Source organism: Schistocerca gregaria, chromosome 1 (assembly GCF_023897955.1).
Source record: "Schistocerca gregaria isolate iqSchGreg1 chromosome 1, iqSchGreg1.2, whole genome shotgun sequence".
NCBI lineage: Eukaryota > Metazoa > Arthropoda > Insecta > Orthoptera > Acrididae > Schistocerca > Schistocerca gregaria.
In genome coordinates, this window is record NC_064920.1 from 422,270,987 (window position 1) to 422,298,494 (window position 27,508).

At 41.7% G+C, this 27,508-nt stretch overlaps 1 protein-coding gene across 1 annotated transcript; it reads right to left on the reverse strand.

Annotated features, from left to right (window-relative positions):
- Positions 1 to 995: 995 nt before the first annotated feature.
- On the reverse strand, positions 996 to 27,074 carry LOC126349798 (uncharacterized). The gene is made up of 2 exons (XM_050002463.1): positions 26,674 to 27,074; positions 996 to 1,232 (listed from the first exon to the last, which is right to left on the reverse strand). Exons 1-2 carry the CDS (start codon positions 27,026 to 27,028, stop codon positions 1,108 to 1,110), a joined length of 480 nt encoding a protein of 159 aa, XP_049858420.1. The 5' UTR covers positions 27,029 to 27,074; the 3' UTR covers positions 996 to 1,107.
- Positions 27,075 to 27,508: the final 434 nt, after the last annotated feature.

Genomic DNA, 27,508 nt, shown 5'->3' on the forward strand with positions numbered 1-27,508 from the left:
TCAGCGTGCGAACCATTCAGCGGAACATGATCGATATGGCCTTTTTGAGCCGAAGGCCCACTCGTGTAGCCTTGATATCCGCACGACACAAAGCCTTACGTCTCGGCTGGGCCCTTCAACAACGACGTTGGATTGTTGGTGACTGGAAGCATGTTGTCCTGTCGGACGAGTCTCGTTTCAAATTGTATCGAGCGAATGGACGTGTACGGGTATGAAGACAACCTCATGAATCCAAAGACCCTGCAAGTCAGCAGGGGACTGGTCAAGCTAGTGGGGCGTGCGCAGTTGGTGTGATATGGGACCCCTGATACATCTAGATACGACTCTGACAGATGACACGTACGTAAGCATCCTGTCTGGTCACCTGCATCCACTCATGTCCATTCTGCATTCCGACAGACTTGGGCAATTCCAGCAGGACCATGCGACACCCCACACGTCCAGAATTGCAACATAGTGGCTCCAGGAACACTCTCATAAGTTGAAACACTTCCGCTTGCCACCGGACATGAAAATTACTGAGCATATCTGGGATGCCTTCCAACGTGCTGTTCAGAAGAGATCTCCATCCCCTCGTACTTTTAGGGACTCAGGATTCATGGTGTCAATTCCGTCCAGCACTTCCTCAGATGTTAGTCGAGTCCATGCCACGTCGTGTTGCGGCACCTCTGCGTGCGCGCGGGGGCCCTACTCGATATTAGGCAGGTGTACCAGTTTCTTTGGTTCTTCAGTGGAAATAAAGAGGATTTCACTTTATTCAGGATACAGGAACCCTAGGCGAAGATGGCTGTTGGAGGAAGAATGTTCTTAATCGATATAAGAAGGAAGAGCTGGAGACAAGGTGAGGAAGGGGGAGGGGGAGGAAATGATGGAGGAGGAATGCGAAAAGGAGGTCACCTGACATGGAAAGGTGTATAATTTATCTGCCAAATATGAGAGTTTTGTTTGCCTAGTCGTGATAAAGAATGCCCTCAAGAAATTTGGATTACTGAAAGAAGTAAGCAATCCTTTATTCAAAAATCGTAAGCAAAAGTATGAATTTGGTTACAATGAGCCATCTTCCAGTCCATTTCGCTCGAGAAGTTGTTCCCAATGGAGTGCAGTGGCTCATCCTCTGCGCCCCCTGGCGCGCTTGACGGACTTCCTGCCTTTGGCTGCTCCGCCGTGGGCCGCTGTCGGAGAGCTGCCCCTGTGTCTGGAGTCAGCAAGTCGAGTTTCGCCTGCTCGGGAGCCTGGAACAAGTTGATGGACAAGTTGTTGTTGTTGTCGTCTTCAGTCCTGAGACTGGTTTGATGCAGCTCTCCATGCTACTCTATCCTGTGCAAACTGCTTCATCTCCCAGTACCTACTGCAACCTACATCCTTCTGAATCTGCTTAGTGTATTCATCTCTTGGTCTCACTCTACGATTTTTACCCTCCATGCTTCCCTCCAATACTAAATTGGTGATCCCTTGATGCCTCAGAACATGTCCTACCAACCGATCCCTTCTTCTGGTCAAGTTGTGCCACAAACTTCTCTTCTCGCCAATCCTATTCAATACTTCCTCATTAATTATGTGATCTACCCATCTAATCTTCAGCATTCTTCTGTAGCGCCACATTTCGAAAGATTCTATTCTCTTCTTGTCTAAACTATTTATCGTCCATGTTTCACTTCCATACATGACTACACTCCACACAAATACTTTCATAAATGACTTCCTGACACTTAAATCTATACTCGATGTTAACAAATTTCTCTTCTTCAGAAACGCTTTCCTTGCCATTGCCAGTCTACATTTTATATCCTCTCTACTTCGACCATCATCAGTTATTTTGCTCCCTAAATAGCAAAACTCATTTACTACTTTAAGTGTCTCATTTCCTAATCTAGTTCCCTCAGCATCACCCGACTTAATTCGACTACATTCCATTATCCTCATTTTGCTTTTGCTGGTGTTCATCTTATATCCTTATTTCAAGACACTGTCCATTCTATTCAACTGCTCTTCCAAGTCCTTTGCTGTCTCTGACAGAATTACAATGTCATCGGCGAACCTCAAAGTTTTTATTTTTTCTCCATGGATTTTAGTTCCTACTCCGAATTTTTCTTTCGTTTCCTTTACTGCTTGCTCAATATACAGATTGAATAACATCGGGGAGAGGCTACAACCCTGTCTTACTCCCTTCCCAACCACTGCTTCCCTTTCATGTCCCTCGACTCTTATAACTGCCATCTGGTTTCTGTACAAATTGTAAATAGCCTTTCGCTCCCTGTATTTTACCCCTGCCACCTTTAGAATTTGAAAGAGAGTATTCCAGTCAGCATTGTCAAAAGCTTCCTCTAAGTCTACAAATGCTAGAATCGTAGGTTTGCCTTTCCTTAATCTTTCTTCTAAGATAAGTCGTAAGGTCAGTACTGCCTCACGTGTTCCAGTATTTGTACGGAATCCAAACTGATCTTCCCCGAGGTCGGCTTCTATTAGTTTTTCCATTCGTCTGTAAAGAATTCGTGTTAGTATTTTGCAGCTGTGGCTTATTAATCTGATTGTTTGGTAATTTTCACATCTGTCAACACTTGCTTTCTTTGGGATTGGAATTATTATACTCTTCTTGAAGTATGAGGGTATTTCGCCTGTCTCATACAAATTGCTCACCAGATGGTAGAGTTTTGTCAGGACTGGCTCTCCCAAGGCCGTCAGTAGTTCTAATGGAATGTTGTCTACTCCCGGAGCCTTGTTTCGACTCAGGTCTTTCAGTGCTCTGTCGAACTCTTCACGCAGTATCGTATCTACCATTACGGACAAGTAAATTTACTATAGGACCAGCACATTTCCCTCTGCAGTAACTTCCTTATCACCAAGATTATATCAAGAATTGTAAGTAAGTCCCTTAGTGCAGATATATGACATACGAGACATATGAAGTATTCACTCTCAAGCTTACTGTGCGACATTTTGAACCTTTATGAGATATTAAAACGGTATTCTAGATCGGGAATTGAACCTGGGGCATTTGCCATTCGTGGGCGAGTGCTGTAATAAGTGAGCTATCCCGAACATGCCATAGTGGGAGAGCCAACCTCGCAGCTTTACATCCGCACTATCTGTCTCCTACATTCCAAATTTCACAAAAGATCCCCTGCATAGCTTGCGGCACCAGCACTCCTGGTAGAAAGGATACTGTGGAGAAATGTCTTCGCCATAGACTAGCTGACTGTTTCCAGAATGAATCTTTCACACTGGTACTGAGTGGGCACTGTTTTGAACGCCTTTACAACCTTCATAGTTTTCATCAGTCCGGTAGACTGTGGGTAGGTCGTTTCTAAGCAACATCCCTTCTTCCAGGAGTGCTAGCCCCACAAGGCATAGAGGACCACTTCTGTGTTCTCTGATATGTAAGAGACACGTGCTACTGAAGTAAGGCTGCGAGCACGGACCCCTACAGAGTCGCGCCTGGTGCGGTCAGAGGGAAAGAATATTACCCCTGAAAGGTAAAGTTACCGATTTGAGTCCCGATAAGGGACCCAGTTTAATTCTATCTGAAAGATTCGTTCTCATATAAATCTGAATTCGGTATGATGAGAGTTAACATTTCCAGTCATACATCCCGATTAAGGTTCCATATCACTTGCAGTTATGCTGAAATTATTTGTTCAGTAAGGCCTCGTTCAATCGTTCCAGTCAGCTAACGTTGCTTCTTTAACGGCCTCCATTTGGAGGAGAAAATAACATCCAACCTATAACCCTGTAGTTTTCTCACTATAGCGGAAGATTGAGGGGTCTATTCGATAAGGTCGCTGAAGATTCCTCCCTCCCCCCCCCCCCCCACTCCCATCGCGCTTCCAAACGATGATGATTACACGCCAGAAATGTCTTGCTGCAAACGCGTCTCATCCGTCCCTCGGCGTACCTAAAGAAGCCAAGCGCCGTCTGCTGGTCCTTTCGAACCATTCAGTGCCGACCGACTGCCATGTCATCCTCTGCCATGTCATTTCCAGTCTTCTGTGTATTATCCTTCTCAGCAGCTTGGATGCATGAGCTGTTAAGCTGATTGTGCGATAGTTCTGAACTGACCTACAATTCCTGTCTTCGGAATTGTGTGGTACGTCACCAGTTCCATAGATTCTACACCACAACTTGAATAGTCGTTTGGTTGTCACTTCCCTCAGTGATTTTAGACATTTCATCGGAATGTTATCTATCCTTCTGCCTTATTTAAAAGTAGGTCTTCGAAAGCTCCTCTAAATTCTGATTCCTTGCCATCATGTAGGTTTTATATGTACGTTTTCCACATATCTGCTCTCTTAACAGTTCTGCCTCGTGATGACTGGGTGTTGTGTGATGTTCTTATGTTAGTTAGGTTTAAGTAGTTCTAAGTTATAGGGGACTGATGACCGTAGATGTTAAGTCCCGTAGTGCTCAGAGACATTTGAACCATTTAACAGTTGAAATCTTATTTCTCTTTAAACGGTACCGTTCTTAATTTTAAGCACACACAAAGTTGTTTGGCTTTTCTGTATGCTGAGTCAGTCCTTCCGACAATCATTTCTTTTGCTGTACTCATCTTTTCTGCAGCCATTTCACCTTCGCCTCCCTGTGCTTCCTATTTATTTCATTCCTTAATGACTTATACTGCTGTATTTTCTTTCCCCGAACATATTTGTACTTCCATCTTTCTTCCATTGATTGAAATATTTCTTCTGTTGCCGAACGTTCTTCTCAGTCACCTACCTAATACCTATATTTGTTTTGCCAATTCCCGTGATTGGTCTGATTAGGGATGTTCACTTCTCTTGAACAGAACAGCCGAGCGTGGTACTCCTTACCACAGTATCTACATCTTTAGCGAGCTTCAGTCACGTCTCATCCTTGCCCAGTACTTCAGTATCCAAGCCAGCCTGTGTGGCCGAGCGGTTCTAGGCGCTTCAGCCTGGATACGCGCGACCGTTACGGTCGCACGTTCGAATCCTGCCTCGGGCATGGCTGAGAGTGATGTGCTTAGCTTAGTTAGGTTTCAGTAGTTCTAACTTACCCGTGGTCTTGGGGTAGCGTCTTTGAGTCATAGTCAAAACGTTTTCGGACCCGGGTTCGATCCCTGCCACTGCCTAAATTTTGATAAATAATCAGCATTTGCGGCCGAAAGACTTCCGGCATAAGAAGTCAGCATCTTTCTACCAACGGCCTTGTCAAAGAGGGCGGAAGAGCGGATAGAGGTTCAGGGCACTCTCTTGTCCTAGTGGTGGGAAATTGCCCTTAAAGGCGGAATAATCAGCAATGATCAACGACATGAGGATGCAGAAGGCAATGGAAACCACTGCATTAAAGACACGTAACGTGTATCCACAGGACATGTGGCCTGTCATTGAAGAAGTGTCATGATGATCTCTCCATTGGCAAAAGATTCCGGAATAGTCCCCCATTCGGACCTCCGAGAGGGGACTGCCAAGGGAGAGATTACCAAGAGAAAAAGAATCAACGAAAGCATAATGTTCTACGAGTCGGGGCGTGGTAGGGAAACTAGAAAATCTGAAAAGGGAAATGCAAAGGCTCAATCTAGATATAGTAGGGGTCAGAGAAGTGAAGTGGAAGGAAGACAAGAATTTTTGGTCAGATGAGTATGGGGTAATATCAACAGCAGCAGAATATGGTATAACAGGTGTAGGATTCGTTATGAATAGGAAGGTTGGGCAGAGGGTCTGTTACTGTGAACAGTTCAGTAACCGGGTTGTTCTAATCAGAATCGACAGCAGACCAACACCGACAACGATAGTTCAGGTATACATGCCGACTTCGCAAGTTGAAGATGAACAGATAGAGAAAGTGTATGAGGATATTGAAAGGGTAATGCAGTATGTAAAGGGGGACGAAAATCTAATAGTCATGGGCGACTGGAATGCAGTTGTAGGGGAAGGAGTAGAAGAAAAGGTTACAGGAGAACATCGGCTTTGGACAAGGAATGAAAGAGGAGAAAGTCTAATTCAGTTCTGTAACAAGTTTCAGCTAGTAATAGCGAATACCCTGTTCAAGAATCACAAGAGGAGGAGGTATACCTGGAAAAGGCCGGGAGATACGGGGAGACTTCAATTAGATTACATCATGGTGAGACAGAGATTCCGAAATCAGATACTGGACTGTAAAACGTACCCAGAAGCAGATATAGACTCAGATCACAATATAGTAGTGATGAAGAGTAGGCTGAAGTTCAAGACATTAGTCAGGAAGAATCAATAAGCAAAGAAGTGGGATACGGGAGTTCTAAGGACTGACGAGATACGTTTGAAGTTCTCTAACTCTATAGATACAGCAATAAGGAATAGCGCAGAAGGCAACACAGTTGAAGAGGAATGGACGTCTCTAAAAAGGGCCATCACAGAAGTTGGGAAGGAAAACATAGTGTAAGTAGGCTGTTTAGGTTCTCTTATTGGTAACGCCGCTTAGCGCTCTGTATGAAAAATCACTGGCTGTGCTGTGCGCAGTGTGTGTTTAGTTTGCATTGTTGTCTGCCATTGTAGTGTTGAGCAGAGGCAGCTGGATACTAACAGAGCGTAGCGTTGCGCAGTTGGAGGTGAACCACCAGCAGTGGTGGACGTGGGGAGAGAGATGGCGCAGTTTTGAAATTTGTAAGAATTGGTGTCATGAACTGCTATATGTATTATGACTAGTGAGGTAAATACATTGTTTGTTCTCTATTAAAATCTTTCATTTGCCAACTGTGCCTATCAGTGGTTAGTGACTTCCGTAGTTTGAATCTTTTAGTTAACTGGCAGTAGTGGCGCTCGCTGTATTGCAGTAGTTCGAGTAACGAAGATTTTTGTGAGGTAAGTGATTTGTGAAACATATAGGTTAATGTTAGTTAGGGCCATTCTTTCGTAGGGATTTTTGAAAGTCAGATTGTGTTGCGCTAAAAACTATTGTGTGTCAGTTTAAGCACAGTCATGTATAAATTTTTCTAAGGGGACGTTTCATATGTCGACCCTTAGCCGAGGATACCTCACTGGAATCTTCTGATTTTTTCTTGTAGTTTGTGTAATTAATGTAGATCTTTTTTTATTGCTAGCGCGTAATTATAGAGAGAATTTCCTTTGTAGTTGCAGTCTTTCATTGTTGTGCAGTAAAATAGTTGTGGCATGCATGTAGTTTTGCACGAAGTATTTCGCAGCTGTGCTTGCAATTAACTAGATATTATTTTCAGTGCTATGTTAATGTGTTCTCTTATTTTTGTTCTTCAAATTGTGTTTTTCTGTGTTGTCGTGTGAAAAATTGTGACAATAACGGCGTGTGAAAAACGTAATATTAGGCTCCAAAGTAAACTGAGAAATGACAGTGAAGACGAAAGCAGTGTGTTAGCGCCACCATGTAATGAATTAACTAATGTTCAAAGTAGTAATTTGGTAATTGTGCATAGGGAAATGGAGCGGGTTGCAAATAATGGTGTAGGCAGTGAAACAATTAGTGAACAGGGAAGCGTTATCGATCAATCGGTCGGCAACAGCTCGCCTCAGGATTCCGAACTGACAGGACACAATCTTGCAAATACTGTAGATTCAGATTTTGCGTCCTCACCGTTTTCTCAAATAAATCAAGACATATTTTCTGCTTTTCAAAATGCGAATATTGCCGAAAAGCACTGAGGAACATGTTTCAGACACCAGTGCACTGTTATTACAGTTAATACAACAAATGGGACAAAGGCTACAAAAGTTAGACACAACGCTTGAACAAAATCAGAAACAAATGGGACAAAATCTTCAAAAGTTAGACACAATGGAACAAAATCAGAGACAAACACAGCAAAAGCTTCAAAAGTTAGACACAATGGAACAAAATCAGAGACAAACACTGCAAAAGCTTCTAAAGTTAGACACAATGGAACAAAATCTTCAAAAGTTAGACACATTGGAATAAAATCAGAGACAAACACAGCAAAAGTGAGACGCAATGGAGTAAAAGCTTCAAAAGTTAGACTCAGTGGAACATACGCTTGAACAAACACGTGAAGATTTAACTACTGAATTACATAAAATCGAATCGAAATGTCAAAAAGTCTGTAATAACGTAAAAACACAAATTTGTGAGCATTTCCAACCTTTTTTTTTCGCGGCATGAAAATGCATTACAGAATCACGAAGCAGCCATAAAAGAACTGCAAACAATTGTTCATGAAAATCATGAGACTTTGCAAGCTAAAATTGACTCAGTTGCATCTACCGATTCGGTTACGCAACTTGCAAAAACTCAAGAAAACTTAAAGGACACAGTAGATACTCTGAAAATTGGTTCAGAAAGACACATGGAGGACACAATGGAACAAAATCAGAGACAAACACAGCAAAAGCTTCAAAAGTTAGACACAATGGAACAAAATCAGAGACAAACACTGCAAAAGCTTCTAAAGTTAGACACAATGGAACAAAATCTTCAAAAGTTAGACAAAATGGAACAAAATCAGAGACAAACACAGCAAAAGTGAGACAAAACCGGTAGTCTTTAATGACACAGAAGAGTTCGAACAAATTACGAAATTCAAACAAAATCAGAGTCAAATTAATACGCAACACCAAAGAGAAATCCGGGAAGTACAAGATCAGTTGACACAGGTAATACAAGAATTACGTATTTCAGAGGACACTCGCACTCCAATACGGGAAGAGGGACATAAAAATACGGAACTGCCACAAAATAACAACACAGGGCACTTTGGAGATTATGAAAGAAATTGGCAAAGTACACCGAATTTTGAGATGGAACCGCCGAAACGACGTAACAATGACCGATATGCGACCCGCCAACACGATGATTTTGACTATAAGCTGTTCATTACTACACGTAAATTCAAAACATTTAAGAATTCTGGCAACGACATTCATCCACAAGCGTGGCTCCATCAATTCTCTCATTGTTTTCCTCCCAACTGGTCATTAGAGCACAGATTAGAATTTATGTGTGGCTACTTGGAGAATGAACCAGCTGTAAGAATGCTATCGGTCATTCACGATTGTCCCAGTGAAGGAGAATTTTATCATGCCTTCCTCTCAGCATATTGGTCTCAAGCTACACAAACCCGAGTAAAACATAGCATCATAAAGATGAAACATTTCGAACAATCTGAATTTTCAAGTCTTGTCAAATATTTTGAAGACATGTTACATAAGAATCAGTATCTTTCAAACCCATACAGCCCGTCAGAACTCATCCGCATTTGCTTAATCAAATTACCTGAACATTTACGACAGATTATTTTAGCAGGACGATGCAAAGACGACATTGAAGCTTTTCAGGGACTGTTACAAGAACTGGAAATTGACACAGACAGTTGCGGGATGCGAAAACAGGAAAACAATCACTACAGGTCACATCCTTCGCAATTCCGCTATGAAAGAAACAATAACTGGACACGACAAGGCCATTCTCACAGCACAAATCATGACCAAAACAGACACCACCCATATGACAACCACTGGCAGAGTAATAGTTACAGAGAAAGATCGCATTTCCGTAGTAATGAATATCACAGAGACATTCAGAGAAACAGACAATACGGGAACCAAAATAATTATTATCAAGGGAGACGGAATAACTTCAGACGCAACGGTCCAGTGCGCAGTTACGATTCAGGGAGAAATTCTCCACCACGTGACCGACAAGAAATTAATTGCAGAAATTACCGACATGACGACAGACGATTTGATCGTAACGACAGACCTGAATTGCATCAGAACTGGCGGGATTCAAACAGAGCAGGGCCCTATCGGCAAGGTGAATTTGTGGAAGTTAGGTCTCCTAATCCCAATAACGACGCGCGCCAACAAAGAAACAGACAATGACTCGCACCGCAGGCAGTCGCGTGCGCCGGCTGCCTCAGAGAAAAATAGCATAGACGCTAAGATTGAGAAAAATTTTAGCATTCCTTACCGTCGTATACAACATGATAATCACTTTGAAGTTAAACTCTGCGCCCTAGAAAGCGTAAAGGATTGCACCACATTTCACATGTAAAACCGTTTATTTAGAGATAATCTGTTTTTTTAACTTAGTCCTTGCTATAAAACTTTTCACTTTACATTACTAGTATGCTTTGTCAGACTTAGAAACTGTTAACATGCAACAATGTTTGAAGTTAAATATCCAGTCTAGAACCTAGGGAATATTTTTAAACAGAAATTACGAATGCATGGTTATAATGAACAGACGTCACAGTTTTATTGTGTGTGTACATTCTTGCTTGTTAATTGCACGATTACGTAACGACCATAAGGCTCACATACTTAGAACATTTACCAGTACTGCTAATGAGATTTTAATGCAACATTTTGGTTTACTTGAAAATACGTTCTGGATTTAAAGTACTTTCTGTGAGATACCAGATGATACAGTGGTTAGTTTATGTGACAGCTACACAATTTTATCACGGCGCTACTAATGAGTGACAATTTACAATGTTGCTTTTGCAGTTTATCTGTTTTATATCTGCACAGTTTTTCTGAATTTTTCTGGAAAGTAAAACATGTTTTAGTAGTAACGTTTGTGGTATAGCTACAATGAGACAGCCTTTTCTGTAGCACAACAATACGTACAGTACAGTACTTACTTGATCACGGCAATAAGCGTAATAACTAAGATATCTATACGCAAAGCATTTCAATTTCGTTTATCATGAGGTAAGTACATTGACTTCTGCAGAACTTAGCTTTCGGAGGACAATAACTACGACACTTACACAGAGATTGTCTTACAGCAAGACGCACATTTAGCGCTACAGGACACACATTAAACTATTTATTTTTCAACGTATTTGAATTACAAAGAAAGTTTTCCGTGATACATTTCATTCCATTGCTGTGATCTGTAACATCTGAGGATATAATTACATTATTCCTCAGGGGGGTACACGCTTACTTTGTGTACCATGTGTTTGGCAAGCACAAGGAGCCCTAGCTAATATGGTATTTGTTTATACAACTTTACACATCGGTACCATATTTCTCTAACACATAAATTACACAGCTATCTGATCATTTAACTGAGAGACAAACATTTTTTTTTACTACATCAGTGACACATGTTTACGTAATTACACTGTTGGATAACTTCACACTTACGAAATTGTATTTTGTCTGTACTTTGTGAACTGTTCGTATTTTTTCAGAACCATTGTGATACTATGAGAGTTTTGAATGATGTATTTGGTATGGGGTCATTATTTTTAAAGTACGTTTGAGGTAGATGACACTTTTGACATGAGCACAGATTTTTTTTTAGGTTTTGAAATAGTAAGCCACAACGATTTTGAGATTTGGCTGAGGTTTTATGATGTTATGATGACGATGTGTATTACGCTATTGTGGTATGTTTATGATCAGTAGGCTGATGCTATGTTAGGAATTTGATTATGCTATGTATTTCTTATGATTAAATATTGAAGAAGTGTCGACAAATATGCATATGTGTAATAAAGCAAGGAATAATGAGTAGTGGTTAGGGACTCTGGTTTGTGCAAAAGGTTGTTGGAAACCAAGAATCGTACTTTAAGAGTTATGAAATGTATGTAAATGCGTGAATGTATTACAATGCCGATGAAAATTTTTTGGACACTATTATATTTAAAGCATTTTGTTTCTACAGATTTGTAACGCAAATTCTCAACCTGTGAAAATATTTTTATATGTGACTGTCACTGTAGTGGAAACTGATGTCGTAAATTTTTCAGTAAGAAAGGTAAGTGACCACCTGCACGTAATGCGTCGTGGGCACCCAGCTGCGCGACAGGCGCCTGGAAAAAAAGCCATTAGTGTGTGCCTGTCAGAGGCACAGGTGGAGAAAAAAAAAGGAGGCCATTATCCTCGCTATTGACATTCCTTTGTAGAAAGCATCGTAAATACGACACCCTCAAACTTGAAAACATGATTACACTGTAGAGTTCTTAATTTATGATATTTACTGAAATGGAATGATGAGAAACGTTTCATGTCTATTGTCTTGCTAGCTGGAAGATTGTTTACTGCATTATGAAATGCCTATTTTGTTTAATATCTAGTTTCTTGTTGCAACGCAGCATTGTTTAAATTAAAATTTAATACATGTACTAATATAACTACTTTCTGTCTACAGACCCAGTAAAGAATCATTTTATGATGTACTTCCTTAGAAAAGAGGGCACAAGTAGACATTTCCCTTCACAGGACTTGCAAAAATATTTTTTTTTACGATTTGGTAACTTATCTGCTAGCGTATGTTCTAGTGATGCATCACTCTAGTGTTAAGGTGTGACATAGGTATTAAACATTTTTACTGTAATATTTTTTTCTGCTTCAGCTTTGTCATGTTTAGATATAAATTATTACATTTATTGCTGCACGCTATGCTTACTTGCATTTTTTTTTTGTCATTGCTGTTTGTATTAACTGTTTTGTGCTGCTGCATTGCCTCATCCATTAGTTTAGCATCTGAGCTCATTAGGTTTAAGTTAGCTTAAGAGGGGGTAGACTATATAAGAAACTAACTATGATGAATTGGAAGAAAAGCATTGAGAAGCTATAAGAAAATGGTTTGGCCAAAAAAGTAGCGTACAGTGGTGGAAAACTATTTTTGAAAGAGGGTGCAGAAAGCATGCTTGGATAGGATTTTTTTTGGCTGGAGCAAATGTCGAAATAAGAGGGGTGATCTATGGAATGACGTTTTCGGTTGGACTCCAGTACCAAATGTTACCCTGAAAACAAACCCTGTCCTTTCCTTTTGTGTATCCCACTATGTGTTTGTGTACCCTTGTGTATTTATTTTCTTCCTGTCTCTGTGTACTGTTTCATAGAATTTTTTCTGTTCTAATACTAAGCTACATTCGCTATGATGAGGAAAACTGTTATCCTCAAATATAATTTGCATCAATAATATGTTATTTACTTTGTAAAGATGTTTAGACATTATTTATTCTATTTTGTTCTAATGCTCATGTGTGAAGTTGATGTTTCAAAAGTTATTCTGATCTTTTATGTATGTACTTATGTCGTAATTTTTGTAACACTGATGTATTTGCTATTTCGATTCTTTTGTAAAGCCTGTACTACTGCAAATGTTATCTGTAGTATTATGTTCTTTAAAGATGTATTTTGTACCTTTGTTATTGCATTCTTATGTTATAAAATTATAACTGACACCAGTTCATCAAATTAAGTAACTTGTAAATTACATTTCACTGCACACGTTTCTGTTGGTCATAGTATATGGACAATATGTGAGAAGTAGGGACTGATAGTGTTTGCACATGTGTTAATAACTTCGTAAGGGACTGGATAACAGCATTGCTGGTTCTAAGGACATTTCAAAAACAATTTTTCTGAGTGCACAAGTGGTGGTTATGGACTTGTTATATTATCCGCAAGACTCTTCAATGGTGATTGTGCATCTGTACAGTCAAACAGATGGCTGCTGGCCATCTCTACAAGGACTACAGTGGGTCTACACCTTTGATGACCCACCAATACCATTATTTCTACAAGGACTGCAATGGGTCTACACCTCTGGTGGCCCACCAATACCGTAATCTCTACCAGGACTACAGTGGGTCTGCTCTGTGATGACCTACCTACCAATAGTCTTCAACATCGACTGACTCTGTTGTGGCCCATTACCTGTCTGCATGTCAAGAGTCAGCACTGTCTTTCGTTGGAAGGACAACACTACTTCTTCAAGACTGCATGGAAATCCACTACTTCTGTGTGCATTTTCTTTTATTGCTCAGTCTTTGAGAAAAACACTACTATTTTACTGTGATGAATGATCAGGACTGTCTATATGGACTGTGAGAAAATTTTAGATTTTGACCAACATTCTATGAATAAGTGTGTGCATTTGATATCTTTGTTATAGTAATTATGAAAAATTTTATCAAATCATTATTGGCCACTGCCCAAAACAATTTGTAAAAATTTTTTGTGGGGAGCATGGGGGCTATGTAAGTAGGCTGTTTAGGTTTTCTTATTGGTAACGCCGCTTAGCGCTTGGTATGAAAAATCACTGGCTGTGCTGTGCGCAGTGTGTGTTTAGTTTGCATTGTTGTCTGCCATTGTAGTGTTGAGCAGAGGCAGCTGGATACTAACAGAGCGTAGCGTTGTGCAGTTGGAGGTGAGCTCCCAGCAGTGGTGGACGTGGGGAGAGAGATGGCGCAGTTTTGAAATTTGTAAGAATTGGTGTCATGAACTGCTATATATATTATGACTAGTGAGGTAAATACATTGTTTGTTCTCTATTAAAATCTTTCATTTGCTAACTGTGCCTATCAGTAGTTAGTGACTTCCGTAGTTTGAATCTTTTAGTTAACTGGCAGTAGTGGCGCTCGCTGTATTGCAGTAGGTCGAGTAACGAAGATTTTTGTGAGGTAAGTGATTTGTGAAACATATAGGTTAATGTTAGTCAGGGCCATTCTTTCGTGGGGATTTTTGAAATTCAAATTGCGTTGCGCTAAAAACTATTGTGTGTCAGTTTAAGCACAGTCGTGTATAAATTTTTCTAAGGGGACGTTTCAATAGGTACAAAGAAGGTAGCTGCGAAGAAACCATGGGTAACAGAAGAAATACTTCAGTTGATTGATGAAAGGAGGAAGTACAAACATGTTCCGGGAAAATTAGGAATACAGAAATACAAGTCGCTGAGGAATGAAATAAATAGGAAGTGCATGGAAGCTAAGACGAAATGGCTGCAGGAAAAATGTGAAGACATCGAAAATGATATGATTGTCGGAAGCACAGACTCAGCATACAGGAAAGTCAAAACAACCTTTGGTGACATTAAAAGCAACGGTGGTACCATTAAGAGTGCAACAGGAATTCCGCTAAATACAGAGGAGAGAGCAGATTTGTGTAAAGAATACATTGAAAATCTCTGTGAGGGTGAAGATTTGTTTGATGTGATAGAAGAAGAAACAGGAGTCGATTTAGAAGAGATAGGGGACCCAGTAGCAGAATCGGAATTTAAAAGAGCTTTGGAGGACTTACGGTCAAATAAGGCAGAAGGGATAGATAACATTCCATCAGAATTTCTAAAATCATTAGGGGAAGTGGCAACAAAACGACTATTCACATTGGTGTGTAGAATATATGAGTCTGGCGACATACCATCTGACTTTCGGAAAAGCATCATCCACACAATTCGGAAGACGGCAAGAGCTGACAAGTGCGAGAATTATCGCACAATCAGCTTAACAGCTCATGCATCGAAGGTGCTTACATGAATAACATACAGAAGAATGGAAAAGAAAATTGAGAATGCGCTAGGTGACGATAAGTTTTTCTTTAGGAAAAGTAAAGGCACGAGAGAGGCAATTCTGACGTTACGGCTAATAATGGAAGCAAGGCTGAAGAAAAATCAAGACACGTTCATAGGATCTGTCGACCTGGAAAAAGCGTTCAACAATATAAAATATTGCAAGCTGTTCAAGATTCTGAAAAAAGTAGGGGTAAGCTGTAGGGAGAGACGTGTCATATACAATATGTACAACAACCAAGAGGGAATAATAAGAGTGGACGATCAAGAACGAAGTTCTCGTATTAAGAAGGGAGTAAGACAAGGCTGTAGCCTTTCGCCCCTACTCTTCAATCTGTACATTGAGGAAGCAATGATGGAAATAAAAGAAAGGTTCAGGATTGGAATTAAAATACAAGTTGAAAGGATATCAATGATTCGATTTGCTGATGACATTGGTATCCTGAGTGAAAGTGAAGAAGAATTAAATGATCTGCTGAACGGAATGAACAGTCTAATGAGTACACAGTATAGTTTGAGAGTAAATCAGAGAAAGACGAAGGTAATGAGAAGTAGTAGAAATGAGAACAGCGAGAAACTTAACATCAGGATTGTCGGTCACGAAGTCATTGAAGTTAAGGAATTCTGCTACCTAGGCAGCATTTGAGATGTGGTGCTATAGACGACTGTTGAAAATTAGGAGGACTGATAAGGTAAGGAATGAGGAGGTTCTACGCAGAATCGGAGAGGAAAGGAATATGTGGGAAACACTGATAAGGAGAAGGGACAGGATGATAGGACATCTTCTAAGACATGAGGGAATGACTTCCATGGTACTAGAGGGAAAAAAATTTCAGTATCCAATTTTCTTCTACACCTATTCTACTGTATGATTCTTTCAAAATTTCGTCTGCTATTCGTCATTACTAAATTGTGATCTGAGTCTACATCTGCTCCTGGGTATACCTTAAAATCCAATATCCATTTTCGGAATCTATGTCTGACCATGCTAGCTAGCAAATCGTGCAACTTATTCATGGAGTGTTTGACGAACGAATAATTTGCTCGATAACTAATTATTTGTCTTCTTCTGTCATAGTGATAATTGTTATTAACTATTTTTGATAATGGGATCTAAAACTGCTTTTACATCTAGCGTACTTTTTGCACCACCCTCACTTCTCCGCTTTACTCTTCCAGTCACGAATGGTTCGTGAGGAGAGCGATTGTTGGACAGCCTCTGTATGGGCTTTAATCCCTCTTATTTTACTTTAATCATCATTTCGCGAGACGTACGTAGGAAGACGCAGTATGTTGGCTGACTCTTCCACAAAATTTACTTTCTTTTAACAATAAACCATACAATGGTGCAGAACGCCTCCTCTACAGTGTCTACTACTAGCGTTTGACAACTATCTCCTAGACGTTTCACCACTTACAAAATGAGCTTGTAACGAAACACGGCGCTCTTCTTTGGATCTTCTCTCTTTTCTGCATCAATCCCATCTTGCACGGGTCCCAGATTGACGAGCAATATTCAGGTACTGCTCGAACTAGGATTGTGGACGTACTACGTCTCTTAAGGATTCTTGCAAGAATATGTCTGGCATCTGCCTTATCCGCGATTAGTTTTTTGTAATCGTTCCGCTGTAAGTCATTCTTTACGCAAGCTCCCGGAAGTGGTAGCTGCCAGCTACAATTCTACATTCGTGTAATTATATATTTCTCTCTGCTTGAGGGCAAGACGTTGTAATTTATCAGTCGTGAATCCTTTGGAGTGATGGAGAAATGAAAAGAGCATGTGGCATTGTTGGTCGGGAGGACACAATACGGGGAAATTCGGCCCCGCCGAGTGCAAGTCCTGTTTCAGGCGACGCTACTTTGTTCAAGTTGCTGACCGGTGATGAGGACAACACAACACCCAGTCCACGAGCTGAGAAAATCTCCAACCCAGCCGGGAATCGAACCCGGGTCACTGCATGGGAAGCAAGCAAGTTAGCACTCAGCTAGGCAGGCGGACCCTTTTCAGTAATGACCACTTGTTATTGTTGATCCCTATTTTTGATACTGTATTGTTTCCCACATCTTACACAGCAAAACAGTAGTAGTTGTAGTTCCTCTATCACGCTCTCATCACAACAATTCCCGAAATGTGTACAGGGCGTTAAGCGGACGACAGCCCTTGTCAGATCATTTGCAAAGGTGATCGTTGAGCAACTCTGTCTTGGTTTACGTTAAGGAGAAAATGTAGCTTAAGTCACGACATGTACGTAATGTCATTACGCCTCATGTATCACACAAACTTGACACCTAAAATTTGCGTAACTTTGGATCAGAGACTACAAGTCAAGACACAGTATATGTTGATAAATTAAGGAAAGTGTTATCTGTTGTTTCATGGATTTCGAAGCACTTAGTTATAATTACGATCTTCATCCTTTTTACTTTCGTACAAATGTGTAAAAAAGTTATAACGCGATATTCGTGAAAAATAAATACAGTTCAATACCGTTTCCTTATAACTGATAACGTTTCTGAATCTAGTAATTCTGAAAGTATCTTAAATTAGTTGCTTGTGATTATGCTGTATTACAGAAAATTTCTTGCCAGACGTAGATTTACTATTCATATAAATAAAGTTTTGCTTCAGTTACTGTGGAACAGTTTAGATAATTTCTTGCGCGTGGAGTTGTTTATCGTGGTAAATGTAGGTACTGACTCGTTGAAGTACTGTGGAGTTTCCATTAAAGAAGCCGACACTGCTTCAGACAAAGTCTAAAAACATCACATGTTCACACATTTTGTACAGAAACAAATCCAAAGCCTTATGCCACTTGGACGTTGAGAATATTTTAATAATTTTGTAGATACTGTAATGTTATGTATGTTTTATTTAAATGAATAAAGGGAAATACCCTCCCATCATAAAATATTTTGTAGTGGATGCTTCATTCCTCGGAATTCGTCCAAAGTTGAGGATGAAATATAAAGAGCCAAAGGGTCTGCTGCACAATTTTCTACTGCTAGGAAATGGGAAGCTCGAATCAAGAGTGGTCTTACTTCTTTCGAAGGTGATCCATGTGAAAGAACGTCCTAAACAGCAATCACAGACGAAAGTGGACCATGTCTTCATCTACATCAGTAATCTTGAAGCCACTTGACTGTGTATGTCGAAGGGCACTTCTGGTACCACTAACTGACACCCCCACCCCCTCTTTACCAGTTCCAATTGCAAATGGTTAGCGGGAACAAATAAATTTCTGTATTGTAAGGTCTCGAATTTTCATCTTTGTAGTCATATAGCGAGACGTATGTGGAAGGAAGTAATACGTCGGTCGTTGTGGCCGAGCAGTTCTAGGCGCTACAGTCCGGAACCGCGCTGCTACTACGGTAGCAGGTTCGAATGCTGCCTCGGGCATGGATGTGTGTGACGTCCATAGGTTAGTTAGGTTTAAGTCGTTCTAAATCTAGGGGACTGATGACCTCAGATGTTAAGTCCCATAGTGCTTAGAGCCATGGCTATGGAAGTAATATGTTGTCCGACTCTTCTTGGACAGTATTCTCTCAAACTTTCAACGCTAAACCGCTCCAGGATGCAAAACGCCTCTCTTTTAGTATCTACTAAAGTAGTTTGTTGAGCACATCTGTAACGCTCTCGCCTAGACTAGACGATCCCCTGTCAAAACGCGCCGGTCTTCGTTGGATCTTCTCTATGTCCCCATCAGTCCTACCACCTAAGAGTGCCTCATTGACAAACGATACACAAGAATCGGTAGAACTAGCACCTGGTAAACCATTACTTTCGTGGATGAGCTACATTTCCTTAAGATTTTCCCAATGAATCTCCGTCTCGCGTCTGCCTTTCCTAATATTTGTTTTATGTGGTCATTCAACTTATGCAGATCCGGATAAATACTCCCAGATAGTTTACAATAGTTACTGTTTCCCGCAATTTGTCATCAGTACTATAGATATACGGCAGTGGATTTCTTTTCCTATGGTATGCGCAATATGTTACATTTATGTAAGTTCAGGGCCAGCTGTCAGTCCCCGACCCGTTAATCAATCCTCAGTGGGTCCTTCTGGACATGTTGTTAAGAGGATTGTTCCAATAATTATGTGGAGACCATGGAACCTTGTTGCAACAAAGAATGTTGATCCATATACTGCGTCTGCAATAGTGAAAGGTTATTCTCAATACAAACCTTTACTGTCTTCTGGCGTTGCTGCCTTCTTAAAGATAACCGCATCGTCTGAGGATAGCCTTAGCTTCCGAAGCATTCTTCTAGCTCATTTATATACACTGTATACAGTAACAGTCTCAATACACTTCCTGGTAGTGCTCCCGAAATTACATCTGTCGATCTTGTGGCGTTAAGAGCGACATGTTGAGTTCTTTTTCAAGAAAGTCTTAATACAGTCGCAAATCACGTCCAATAGTCGGTAAGTTCGTATTATTTTGACTAATCGGCAGTGCGGGATGATGTTACACTACTGGCCATTAAAATTGATACACCACGAAGATGACGTGCTACAGGCGCAAAGTTTAACCGACAGGAAGAAGATGCTGTGCAATGCAAATTATTAGCTTTTCAGAGCATTCACACAAGGTTGGCGCCGGTGGCGACACCTACAACGTGCTGACATGAGGAAAGTTTTCAACCGATTTCTCATACACAAACAGCAGTTGACCGGCGTTGCCTGGTGAAACGTTGTTTTGATGCCTCGCGTAAGGAGGAGAAATGCGTCTCACCACGTTTCCGACTTTGATAAAGGTCGGATTGTAGCCTATCGCGATTGCGGTTTATCGTATTGCGACATTGCTGTTCGCGTTGGTCGAGATCCAATGACAGCATAATATGGAATCGGTGGGTTCAGGAGGGTAATACGGAACGCCGTGCTGGATCCCAACGGCCTCGTATCAGTCGAGATCACAGGCATCTTATCCGATCGTGCAGCCACGTCTCGATCCCTGAGTCAACAGATGGGGACGTTTGCAAGACAACAAACATCTGCACGAACAGTTCGACAACGTTTTCAGCAGCAAGGACTATCAGCTCGGAGACCATGGCTGCAGTTACCCTTGACGCTGCGTCACAGACAGGAGCGCCTGCGATGGTGTACTCAACGACGAACCTGGGTGCATGAATGGCAAAACGTCATTTTTTCAGATGAATCCAGGTTCTGTTTACAGCATCATGATGGTCGCATCCATGTTTGGCGATATCGCGGTGAACGCACATTAGAAGCGGGTATTCGTCATCGCCATGCTGGCGTATCACCCGGCGTGATGGTATGGGATGCCATTGATTACACGTCTCGGTCACCTCTTGTTCGCATTGACGGCGCTTTGAACAATGGACGTTACATTTCAGATGTGTTACAACCGATGGCACTACCCTTCACTCGATTCCTGCGAAACACTACATTTCAGCAAGATAATGCACGACCGCATGTTGCAGGTCCTGTACGGGCCTTTCTGGATACAGAAAATGTTCAACTGCTGCCCTGGCCAAAACATTCTCCAGATATCTCACCAATTGAAAACGTCTGGTGAATGGTGGGCGAGCAACTGGCTCGTCACAATGCGCCAGTCACTACTCTTGATGAACTGTGGTATCGTGTTGAAACTGCATGGGCAGCTGTACCTGTACACGCCATCCACGCTCTGTTTTACTCAATGACCAGGCGTATCAAGGTCGTTATTACGGCCAGAGGTGGTTGTTGTGGGTACTGATTTCTCAGGATCTATGCACCCAAATTGCGTGAAAATGTAATCACATGTCAGTTCTAGTATAATGTATTTGTCCAATGAATACCCGTTACTCATTAGCATTTCTTCTTGGTGTAGCTATTTTAATGCCCAGCAGTGTAAATGCCTTCCTGAAGTCGAGGACATTACATCAGCCTGGTGGCCGATGATTACAGGGCTGTGTATCTCACGGAAGAACAGAGCGAACTGTTTTGCATGGCCTCTGTTTGCGGAATCCATGTTGGTATTTACAGAGAAGATTCTCGTCTTCCAAAAACGTCGTAATACGTGGGCACATTTTCCATAATTCTACAACAGATTAACGTCAACGAAATAGGTCTATAACTATGTTCATCTGTCCTACGAGTGTTCTTAGAAATGGGAATGGTCTGCGGTTTTTTGCAGTGGCTAGGTATCCTTCCTTTCTCCGACGACGTACGATAAACTGCTGGCAGCAGAGGAGCAACTTCTTGCGTATAATCTCAGTGAAATCTTCCGCGTATTTGATTTAGTCCTGATGCTTTTTCACTAAAAACCGATCGTAGTTGTTTTTCTATGACCAGTTATCGCCATATCTACCATTTCAAAGTTTGTACGATGATTGAAAGGAGTGATCGTATTACTACTTTCCGCGGTCAAACTACACTCCTTGAAATGGAAAAAAGAACACATTGACACCGGTGTGTCAGACCCACCATACTTGATCCGGACACTGCGAGAGGGCTGTACAAGCAATGATCACACGCACGGCACAGCGGACACACCAGGAACCGCGGTGTTGGCCGTCGAATGGCGCTAGCTGCGCAGCATTTGTGCACCGCCGCCGTCAGTGTCAGCCAGTTTGCCGTGGCATACGGAGCTCCATCGCAGTCTTTAACACTGGTAGCATGCCGCGACAGCGTGGACGTGAACCGTATGTGCAGTTGACGGACTTTGGGCGAGGGCGTATAGTGGGCATGCGGGAGGCCTGGTGGACGTACCGCCGAATTGCTCAACTCGTGGGACGTGAGGTCTCCACAGTACATCGATGTTGTCGCCAGTGGTCAGCGGAAGGTGCACGTGCCCGTCGACCTGGGACCGGACCGCAACGACGCACGGATGCACGCCAAGACCGTAGGATCCTACGCAGTGCCGTAGGGAACCGCACCGCCACTTCCCACCAAATTAGGGACACTGTTGCTCCTGGGGTATCGGCGAGGACCATTCGCAACCGTCTCCATGAAGCTGGGCTACGGTACCGCACACCGTTAGGCCGTCTTCCGCTTACGCCCCAACATCGTGCAGCCCGCCTCCAGTGGTGTCGCGACAGGCGTGAATGGAGGGACGAATGGAGAAGTGTCGTCTTCAGCGATGAGAGTCGCTTCTGCCTTGGTGCCAATGATGGTCGTATGCGTGTTTGGCGCCGTGCAGGTGAGCGCCACAATCAGGACTGCATACGACCGAGGCACACAGGGCCAACACCCGTCATCATGGTGTGGGGAGCGATCTCCTACACTGGCCGTACACCTCTGGTGATCGTCGAGGGGACACTGAATAGTGCACGGTACATCCAAACCGTCATCGAACCCATCGTTCTACCATTCCTAGACTGGCAAGGGAACTTGCTGTTCCAACAGGACAATGCACGCCCCCTGTATCCCGTGCCACCCAACGTGCTCTAGAAGGTGTAAGTCAACTACCCTGGCCAGCAAGATCTCCTGATCTGTCCCCCATTGAGCATGTTTGGGACTGGATGAAGCGTCGCCTCACGTGGTCTGCACGTCCAGCACGAACGCTGGTCCAGTTGAGGCGCCAGGTGGAAATGGCATGGCAAGCCGTTCCACAGGACTACATCCAGCATCTCTACGATCGTCTCCATGGGAGAATAGCACTCTGTATTGCTGCGAAAGGTGGATATACACTGTACTAGTGCCGACATTGTGCATGCTCTGTTGCCTGTGTCTATGTGCCTGTGGTTCTGTCAGTGTGATCATGTGATGTATCTGACCCCAGGAATGTGTCAATAAAGTTTCCCCTTCCTGGGACAATGAATTCACGGTGTTCTTATTTCAATTTCCAGGAGTGTATTTCTGAAGACGCATTTCGGTCTTTCTGTAATTTTCCGTTTCGTTGCCATTATGGTCACCAAGTGAATGAATAGATTACTTCGAACCGATTACTAAAGACAAAACCTTCTGAGGGTTTTTAGTCAGATACTTTGACAAAATTTTACTTTCAGACTCATGGAACGCTTCTCTCATAGATCTCCTTACGTTCATTTTCATTTCGTTCAGTTTTTGTTCGTAACTAGGTTTGGACTTTTCCTGAATCTGCCATGAAGCTATCTTTGTTTAAGTAGCAGTTTTTGACACGGCTATTACACCACGGTGAGTTTTTCTTATCCCTTAAGATCTTGCACGGAAAACACTTATCTAAGGCTTGAACGATTATTTTTAATTTTTTCCATTTGTGTTCTTCTTCTTCACTCTCGATGCTGAATATTTCACGTTAACCACTCATATACTCTTCAATTTCTCACCTTTCACACTTGTTAAGCAAAAATAGTTTCTTGCCTGTCTTAACATTTCTTCAAATACCCGTTATCATAGTATGCTACACACAGCCATAAGATCGCTCATACTATCTTCTTCGTTAACGATTCGAAGAGGACAGGTGTGTGTTTTGCTAGGCGGCCTCAGACGTTAAATAAGTTGGTTATCTGCTGGATAACGGACAAGATATTCAGAATAATGCCACATGAATCCCTATCCTTGGCACCAGTTTTGATAGCATGACTCTCCCAATCTATACCTGGCAAGTTGAAACCACCCCCATTACAACAGCGGGATCAGGGAATTTATTGACGAAATTCTGCAAGTTTTTTCTGAAGCACTCTGCCACTGCAGCTCCTGGCGTAGGTAACTTATAAAAGCATCCGATTTGCCAATTTTTGACTGACTTTTGATTCTTAACTTCACCCAGATTAATTCACAATCTGATCCTTGCTATCCTCGCTAGATATTCTCTGGTTCTCTAATAAATAAATAAGCCACCATCATTGACGACTAACCTATCCTTGCGACAAATTTTCGACTCATAATTTAAGATAGCGTTGTTATTCACTTCCAGTTTCAGCTTTGCTGTTCACTTTCAACCAGCTGTCTGTTCCTAATACTACCTGAGCGTTAATCTTCAATTAATGATACTAATTATTAGTATTCTGGGACCTTAACACACGCAGTTGATACTATACAGATAGGAACAAAAAGAGTACTACATTAAGTAAATAAAACATACTGCAAGATGAATGACTCATTTCTTATGTTGAACAGAAGCACATGCAGAAACGAATTTCTGTGTTATACAGGGTGGCCCAAAAGTCACGACGGGTTATAACTGTGATTGACTATATCTATTGTTAGTTTCCACTGATATTTCACATACTTGAAGACCAAAGATGAGGGACTGTTTACACTTATGTTTGGAATGTAATCTCAGGGAACAAAGGAGAAAAAAATACATGCATCAACTAGTTACTATGGATGAAATATGTGGACACCAATTAACGACAAAACGAAACAGTAGTCAATGTTCTGGTTGAAATTCTTGTAGCCTGATCCAAAGCAACGTGGAGTCCGCTACAAACGCCAACGTTTTGTGAGGTCATGGGTGAAAAAGTGACTGGCAAACAGACTAAATGAAAAAAATGAATTGCAAAGGAAAAAAAAATGTCATCATGACATTGGGAAGTCCTTTCATAATCTGAAAACTTAGGGAACTAAAGTACGAATTGTTGGAACAATCATTTTTCGTTTACTTGACTTAGCATCTAGCATCCTCCGACGTCCTGCATCTAGTCATACGTAGAAAGGACCGACTCAGCGTATCCAGAAATCAAAACAGCCTTCAGTGCAATTAAAATCAAAAGATGCAACATTAAGACTGCAATAGGAATTCCTCTGTTAAATGCAGTGGAGCGAGCTGATGCGTGGAAAGAGTACACTAAAGTCCTATATGAGGGAGAGGACATACCTGATTACATGATAGAGGAAGAAGCAGCAGTCGATAGGGGGAAAGACAGGGAATGCAGTATTAGAATCAGTATTTAACAGAGCTTTAGAAGACTTAAAATCAAATAAGACAGAAGCGATAGGTAACGTCCAGTCGGAATATCTAAAATTAGTAAGAGATTTGGCAACAGAACGACTATTCACGTTTGTACGTAGAATGCGCGAGACTGACGATATACCATCCGACTTTCGTAAAAATATCATCATTTCGAAAACTGCAAGAAGCGAGAAGTGCGAGAATTATTGCGCAGTCAACATTCCAAGCATCCATCTTGCTGACAAGACTAATATAAGTGTCACGAAACCGGCAGTGATCCAACAATAAAGAGGTAAATACAGCTGAAGCGTTTTATTAATACCCAACATAACTACTCAGCTGTGATAGCCGTACCTACAAGGTACTCAAGAGCTCAGTACAGCTGAAAGAGTTTATTAACACCCAAGATAATACAAAAAAAATGATAATAAAATTGAGAATCTGTTAGGTGACCATCATTTGGGCTTTAGAAAAGGTAAAGACACCAGATAGGCAGTTCTGACGTTGGGGTCGGTAATGGAAGCAAGATTGGAGAAAAATCAAGACACGTTTATAGGATTTGTCGAGCCGCAAATAGCATTCAACACTGTAAAATAGTACAACATGTTCGAAATGCCGAGGAAAATAGGCAAAGACGAGTGATATACAATCCATATAAGAAATAAGCGGAAACAAAAGAGTGGAAGATGAAGTACGAAGCGTTCGGATTAAAAGGGGTATAAGACAGAAATGTACTCTTTTACCCCTACCATTCAATCTCTACACCGAAGAAACAATAACGGAAATAAAAGATATGTTCAGGACTGGAATTATTATTCAAGACAAAAGGATGTCAGTGATAGGATTTGCTGACGACATAGCTATCCTCAGTGAGAGCGACGATCTGTCGAATGGAATGATCAGCGTAATGCGCACAGAAAATTGACTGAGAGTAAATTGAAGAAACATTTGGTTGATCACGAAGTAGAGGAATTTTGCCACCTAGGCAACAAAATAACCTATGGCAGAAGGAGGGCATAAAAAGCATACTAGCACTGCAAAAAGGGCATTCTTGGCCAAGAGCAGTCTGCTATGGCAGAAGGAGGGCATAAAAAGCATACTAGCACTGCAAAAAGGGCATTCTTGGCCAAGAGCAATCTGCTGCTATGAAACGTAGACCTTAATTTGAGGAGGAAATTTCTAAGAAAATACGTCTGGCGAACAGCATGCTATGGTAGTAAAACATGGACTGTGGGAAAACAGAATCTGAAGCAAATAGAAGCATTCGAGAATTGGCGATGTAGAAGAATGTTGAAAATTAAGTGAACTAATAAGATAAGGAATGAGGCTCTCCGCGGAATCAGCGAGGAAACGAATATGTGGTAAACACGGACAAAAAGAAGAGACACGAAGATAGAGTGTCTGTTAAGAATAATTTACATGGCAGAGAATAAATTCCATGGCACGGGAGGCAGCTGTGAAGCATACAAATGTCGAACATACTCATCGAAAAAACGTTGGACGACTTATTGTCTGAAAAGGACTGTCCATTATTGTCCCGTTCACTGCCAGTCAAAGGTTTATCGTTATCCACCGTCAGATTGCTTAATGATAACAGAACTGGTGATGTGAAAACATACTTGACGCTGTCGCTGCTTCCGCAGTATCTGTGCCGCTGGTCGATTCGCTTGTTGGCCATCCTGGAAGAACACCGCCTCCGTTCATTGGCTCGCCTATTGATATCCGTGGCCTCATGCCGCCACCTATAGGTCTCAGCGGTCCAAAGCCGCCTCCAAATATAGGCAGGCCCGACACAAGCCCGCCAAAATCTATTGGCCTTGCTGGAATGCTGCCGTCCAATGGTGATGTCTGACCTTGGTCAGCAGTCATAGTCGTCGTCTCTGCTTCAGCGTCCTGTCTGTCTTGAGCAGTAGCATTAGTTGGGCATAAAATCAGCAGACAGGCACCTGCGATCAGAGTTGAAAAGTGTGCCATCTCGGCAGTATTTGGTTGAGGCCGATACTACTGGAACCTATAGAACTAAGGCCAGTGGAACACCAGTTCCTTTTGTAGTAAGGAAGGCATTGCAATCAGCAACGTTATCACGAGGACAACTTCGGCAGTGACATAGAAATTCCTAAGCTAAGTGGTAAGCAAGCTTTTTCCTCTATCTCCTATTGTCACTGCTGACGGAAATTGTTCTTTCTTACAAAGCAACCACCTGATGTGAGTCACCTGACAACTCTTTGTTCAAGGTTAGAAGCAGTTTTTCGCGAAAGTCATCGTCACAGATAAATATAACCATTACACTATTCAGAAGTCATTTTGTGATAAGGACAGTTGTGTGATACTTTCAGTGTGCAACTGCCGTCAGCCAAAATATAAAAAGCATTTCGTCATCGTTGTTTATTTCTCGCTTCCAAGTACGCATCATTTCAGTCTTTTTTGCCATGTTTTTGTCTTACGAACATTGTT

Bases quoted from the DNA above. Each gene is read 5' to 3' on its own strand.
- LOC126349798 (XM_050002463.1), bottom strand. From the start codon at position 27,028: ATGGCACACTTTTCAACTCTGATCGCAGGTGCCTGTCTGCTGATTTTA. The intron at 1,233-26,673 runs GTATGTTTTCAC...AACTTGTTCCAG, and splicing joins GGAAGCAGCGACAGCGTCAA to GCTCCCGAGCAGGCGAAACT.